We start from the raw sequence: 6801 nt of genomic DNA on the forward strand, positions 1-6801 counted from the left end.
TAACAAATTAAAAAGGAAAAGAAAGAATGACAGAACAGAGACAATCTACACCCTGAATCCTCAAACAAGATGCCCAAACATTTTATATCAATATATAACTATGGAATGTATTAGAACATTAAATGTATGCTTTTGATGCATCGACTACTATGATATCTGATAACAAATAATCTGTGTTTTAGAAATAAAGGATAAAAAGCAATGATAGCCTATAAAATGTAGAGTCATATTCATACAAAACACATAACACTACAAAAGTAGGATATAAGATCAGATATCATGGATGGATATAAGATCAGATATCATGGATAAGGAATCAAACATTGAGATTTGTCCCAAGCAACTCAAAATGGAGCTGAGTTGACGCGAGCATTACGTTGTCAGGGGCCGAGAGGCGTGGCAGCCTTTGCCCGGGACCAGCGGCTCACTCTCGCCCTCTAGGCCCGCGGAGAGGCTTAGCCAGTGCATGGCAGCCTTCTGAGGAGGGCTGAGAGTCGCGGTGCTGCGAGCGACTGGAGATCTCGCACTCCGCGCCGCTCGCGACCTTCCCGGGCGCAAAATGCGAAGAGGATGGGGCTTCTGGGCCCAGCGGGAACAGCCCAGGGCCGAGCCCGCACCCCGGAAGGCCGAGCACAGGGCTGGAGCCCGGGAACCGCAGAGGCTGCAAGGCGCAGGCGCGGGGTACGGGGTGCGGTCCGAGGGGTGGAGCGCGGGTCTGCCGCCAACGGTGTGGAACCGGCGATTGGGCCTGCGCCTTCCCGGGGCCGCTATCTGGAGGCGCCGGGGGCGCAGCGCATTCGCCATGCACCAGCCGGCTGCAGAGCTGGGCCTGGGCGGCGCCGGTGAAGTGGCGGACGCTGAGGCCGAGCTGCTGCCGACGCTTCCCGCTGAACGCTATGCTGGGCCCAGCGGAGACGCCGACTCTGTTACCAGCAGGCCCCAAGACCGCCACCACGTCTTTACCCTGAACATCCCTTTTCCCTCGCCGCTGGAGGCCGAGATTGCCCGCGGAGCCCTAGCGCCAGACCGGGAGCCTCACCGCGCGGCTGTGCACAAAGAACTTGGCGTTGTGGGGAACACGCTCATGGTCCTCTGGAGAGCGGAGAACATGCATGCCCTGCGAGTTTCCGTTCTGAACTTCATGGACCATCTGTCTCTGGTTCTGCGGACTTTGCAGCGCTTTGGTCCAGCCTTCTCTCGTTAACGCCTGGGCTGGGCACACTGCATATGGTACCTCAAACTTTGTTAAAAAGTGAACCCTGAAAGATGTGTAATCCACTTTGGTCAAAATAAAAATTATTATTAAAAAAAATCATCCCTGAGAACCGAGTCTTGAATAAGCCCTGAACAATGCTGGGTGTGACCCCCAAACAAAGCAAAACAGCAGTAGGGTGTTTGCCTTGCAAGCAGCTGATCCAGGATGGTCCTTGATTTGATCCCTGGCATCCCATATGGTCCCCCAAGCCAGGAGCGATTTCTGAGCACATAGTTAGGAATAACCCCTGACACTCACTGGGTGTGGCCCCAAAATAAAAAATAAAAAACCTAAACAAACTTATGGGAAAATAGAAAACATGAAACATGATAGATACTGAATCAGTGTGTAATGAGAATTATTCAACCTTTGCTCAAGAAAACAGAAGCAAAATAAATAGAAACATGTCAAATTTAAAAGTTTACACACCACAAAAGATATATAAGCAGAATAAAAAGAACTTGAAGCTCAGAGAAAACATTTTTCATCATTCATCTGACACTACCACTTTAGGGTTAATACTAAAGATATATAAAACATGTGTAATATATTAATAAGAAAAAATCTAATCTGCACCATCAAAAAATGAGAACAATAACAGAACCCTTCTCAAAGAAGACCCATACTGAAAAAATGCTCTGCATTGTTGTTCAAGGAACTGGAAATCAAAAAATTTATGATTTGAACTTATCCAAAAGAAAAAAATGACCCATATTGGCAAGGACATAGAGAAAAAGGAACACTGTATGATTTAAATCCTTTTTTGAAAAACAGCTCCCGTGGCATGGGTGCTTCTATATGATCCAGTAATTCAACTTCTCAGCAGTTACTCCAAGGGCCAAAAAACTCATTATTTACAGTAGCCAAAATCTAGAAACAAACCAATAATAAAGAAAATATAAGTGTACAAGAAACCACAGTACACAACAGACTATATAAGAAAAATTATAAGACAAATATCGTGTAATTTTGCATCATTTTGTGGATAAAATGAAAGGAAGATATTACATTGAATGATGCCAGGAGAGGAAATATGTGGAATCAATCTCATATGTGCTATATAAAAAAGGAAAAGAACAACAAAGGATCAAAATGAAGAGATTATGAGAATTGATCTATAGAACTTATAGATAGAAATGTACCCTGAAAAAAGGTTCTAGAGAAATGAACACTCTGATTAAGGATGTGGTGAAACTGTGTCATCTGGGGCTGGAGCGATAGCACAGCAGGTAGAGCACTTGTCTTGCATGCAGCTGTCTCAGTTTCGATCCTCAGCATCCCATATGGTATCCTGAGTCTGCAGGAGTGTATCCTGGGCACTGCCATATGTGGCCTCCAAAATCAAACAACAACAACAACAACCCTGTATTATTAATAATATTACAAATCATAAAAATATACTTTAAGTTATTTTTCACTCATAAAAATTGATCATTATATCAAAGCAAACGTTTGAAATAATTCAAGCAAGAAGACAGTGGAATGACATATTTAAACGACTGAATGAAAGAAATTTCCAACCCAGGGTCTAATACACAGCAAAACTATCATTCATATGGGAGGGCAGACTAAAAACATTCTCAAACATGAACGAACTTGAACTATTTGTGCAAACTAAGCCGATCCTAAAGGACTCGCTCAGAGACGAATTACACAATCCAAACCCCCGATTGTAACAACAACCACTCCACAAAGCGCAACTGCACAACAGTTCTCTCTCTCAATAATTTCCCTAAATGTTAACGGACTAAACTCTCCAATTAAAAGACACATAGTAGAGAATTGGGTTAGGAAAAATAAACCGGACTTCTGCTGTCTGCAAGAAACACACCTGCAGCTACAGGATAAGCACAGGCTTAGAATAAAAGGATGAAAAGTAATTATACAGGCCAATGGAAAACAAAAAAGAGCAGGGACAGCCATTCTTGTATCAGACCAAATTGCATTCAATCTCAAGAAAGTGATCAAAGACAAAGAGGGTCACTACCTACTGATCAGGGGAACATTAGATCAAGAAGTACTAACCCTGGTCAATATCTATGCACCTAATGTAGAGCCAGCAAAATATGTGAGGCAACTGCTCGCAAACCTGGAAAAACACATGAAGGGAAATGTGATAATAGTAGGGGACCTCAATACTCCACTATCACCACTGGACAGATCCACCAAACAGAAAAATAGCAAAGCAATAAGAGACCTAAATGAAAAATTAGAAGATCTAGGGCTAATATAGAGCCCTCCATCCCCAGAAAGCAGAATACACATTCTTCTCAAGCCCACATGGATCCTTCTCCAGAATAGACCATGTCTTAGGATACAAAGCAAACCTATATAAGACCACAAATGTAAGGATCATTAGAAGTACCCTATCAGATCACTATGCAATAGAGGTCAAAATTGACTTCAAGAAGAAACAATGGAGAAAAACTAATACCTGGAGATTAAACAACATGCTGCTCAACAACAGCTGGATCAAAGAACAACTCAAAGAAGAAATAAAAAGATTCCTTGAGACAAATGATAATGAGGAGATAACTTGTCAAAATTTGTGGGACAAAGCAAAAGCAGTAATTAGGGGGAAACTCATAGCAATACAGGCCTATGTCAAGAAACAGGAAAACAACAAAATCAACAGTTTAAACGATCACCTCAAGGAATTGGAACAGCAGCAGTAGAGAAATCCAACCACGACCAAAAGGCAAGAAATAATAAAAACTAGAGCAGAAATAAACAACATAGAAACTAAGAAAACAATACAAAAAATAAATGAGACCAGGAGTTGGTTTTTCGAAAAAATAAACAAGATAGACAAACCACTGGCAAAAACTCACCAAAAAAAAAAGGGGGGGGGAACACCCAAATCAGTAGGACAACAAATGAAAGGGGAGAGATTACAACAGAACCCCAAGAAATACAACATATCATGAGATCATATTATGAACAACTATACTCAATTAGGCTAGAGAACCCAGCAGAAATCGACAGATTCCTAGAAAAATACCATCTTCCAAGACTGGAAAAGGAAGAACTAGAAAGCCTAAATAGACCAATCACCTCAGAGGAAATTGAAGATGTAATTAAGAAACTCCCTAAGAACAAAAGTCCAGGCTCAGATGGATTTACAGGTGAATTCCACCAAACATTTCGAGAAGACCTACTACCAATTTTCCATAGGCTCTTCCAAACCATAGAGAAAACAGGAATCCTCCCCAATTCCTTTTATGAGGCCAATATCACACTCATTCCCAAAGATGGCAAAGACACCACCAAAAAAGAAAACTACAGACCAATCTCACTAATGAACATAAATGCAAAGATACTCAACAAAATCTTAGCAAACCGAATCCAGCACTTTATCAAAAAAATATCATACATCATGGCCAAGGTGGATTTTTACGAGGAATGCAAGGTTGGTTCAACATATGCAAATCAATCAACATTATACATCACATCAACAACAAGAAAGACAAAAACCACATGATCATATCAATCGATGCAGAGAAGGCGTTTGACAAAATCCAACACCCTTTCACGTTAAAGACACTCAGCAAAATAGGGTTAGAAGGAACCTTCCTCAAGATAGTTACAGCTATTTATGAAAAACCGACAGCCAACATTATACTTAATGGCGAGAAACTAGAAGCATTCCCACTAAGATCAGGAACTAGGCAAGGTGTCCACTCTCTCCACTCTTATTCAAAATAACCTTAGAAGTCCTAGCAATAGCAATCCGACAAGAGAAGGGAATCAAAGGAATTCAAATTGGGAAAGAGGAACACAAACTATCTCTATTTTCAGATGATACGATGATATACATCGAAAACCCTAAAGAATCCACAGTAAAACTCCTAGAAACAATTAACCAATACAGCAAAGTGGCTAGATACAAAGTCAATACACAAAATACAGTAGCATTTCTATATACAAACAATGAAGGTGAGGAGAGAGAGATTAAAAATACAATTCCATTTAAGATAGTATCAAAAATATCAGACACCTAGGAATCAACCTTACAAGAGAAGTGAAAGAAGGGAAACTTCAAAACACTTCAGAAAGAAATTGAAGATGATCTAAAGAAATGGAAGAACATCCCATGCTCATGGATAGGTAGAATTAACATATTCAAAATGACGATCCTACCCAAACTACTATATAGATTTAATGCAATCCCTATCCAAATCTAGACACCATTCTTTAAAGAAATAGAACAATCAATCACAAAATTCATCAGGAACCACAAAAGACTCAGGATAGCCAAACACACACTGAAAAACAAGAAGCTGGGTGGCATCTCCTTACCTAACTTGAAACTATACTATAAAGCCATAGTAATCAAAACAGCATGGTACTGGAACAGAGACAGGACCTCAGACCAGTGGGTCAGAACAGAATTCCCAGACATAAACCCCCAGATATACAGCCAACTAATATTTGATAAAAGAGGCAGGAACTTGAAATGGAACAAAGAAAGCCTATTCAACAAATGGTGTTGGTACAACTGGAAAACCACATGTACGAAAGCAAAAATTGACCCATACCTCACTCCTTATACAAAAGTCAACTCAAAATGGATCAAAGACCTTGAAATCTATAAAGACCAGAATCTATAAAGTTTATCGAGAACAAAATAGGCAGAACACTCGAAGACATATATATCAAAAAGTTCTTCGAGAATGGAACACCAATGGCAAGAACCTTAGCATCAAACATAAACAAATGGGACTACATCAAACTTAAAGCTTCTGCATGGCAAAAGAAACCTTACTTAATGCAAGAAGACAGTTAACAGAATGGGAAAAAATCTTTTCACTCAACATATCAGATAAAGGACTGATATCTAGAACATACAAAGCACTCAGAAAGCTGAGCCCCCCCAAAACCAAATAAAGCCATAAAAAATGGGGAGATGAAATGAATAGACACTTCTCTGAGGAAGACAGAAGGATGGCCAACAAACGCATGCTCACCTTCACTCATCATCAGAGAGATCCAAATCAAGACAACAATGAGATACCAACTTACACCAGTAAGGATGGCTCACATCAAAAATAATGGGAACAATCTCTGTTGGCGAGGATGCGGTATGAAAGGAACTCTCATCCACTGCTGGTGGGAATGCCCCCTAGTCCAACACCTATGGAGAACAGTCTGGAGAGTGCTCAAAGAACTCAGAATTGAGCTGCCATTTGACCCAGCAATTGTTCTCCTAGGTATATACCCCCAAGTTGGAAGGACATTCATTCCAAAATACGTGTGCACCCCACTATTTATTGCAGCACTCAGTATAATAGCCACGTCTTGGAACCAACCTTGATGTCCAACAACAGATGAATGGATCATTAAGTGTGGTATCTATACACAATGGAATATTACATGGAAGTCAGAAATGACACAATCACAGACTTTGCAGCAATGTGAATGGACCTAGAACATGTTATGTTAAACGAAGTAAGTCAGAAGACAAAAGATAAACACAGAATGATAGCACTATTCTGAAGCACCTAGAACATACATCTTATATACAACTAAAACTCAACAATCAAATA

General features: G+C 40.5%; 1 protein-coding gene across 1 annotated transcript; it reads left to right on the forward strand.

Moving 5' to 3' along the window:
• Window positions 1-458: 458 nt before the first annotated feature.
• On the forward strand, window positions 459-1209 carry LOC126006462 (uncharacterized). Its single transcript, XM_049771895.1, has one exon. It carries the CDS (start codon window positions 560-562, stop codon window positions 1202-1204), a length of 645 nt encoding a protein of 214 aa, XP_049627852.1. The 5' UTR covers window positions 459-559; the 3' UTR covers window positions 1205-1209.
• Window positions 1210-6801: the final 5592 nt, after the last annotated feature.

This window comes from Suncus etruscus, chromosome 4, assembly GCF_024139225.1.
Source record: "Suncus etruscus isolate mSunEtr1 chromosome 4, mSunEtr1.pri.cur, whole genome shotgun sequence".
Classification (NCBI taxonomy): domain Eukaryota; kingdom Metazoa; phylum Chordata; class Mammalia; order Eulipotyphla; family Soricidae; genus Suncus; species Suncus etruscus.

What these genes read in the sequence shown, in the direction of transcription:
- LOC126006462 (XM_049771895.1), top strand. Translation starts at nt 560, where the DNA reads ATGCGAAGAGGATGGGGCTTCTGGGCCCAGCGGGAACAGCCCAGGGCC.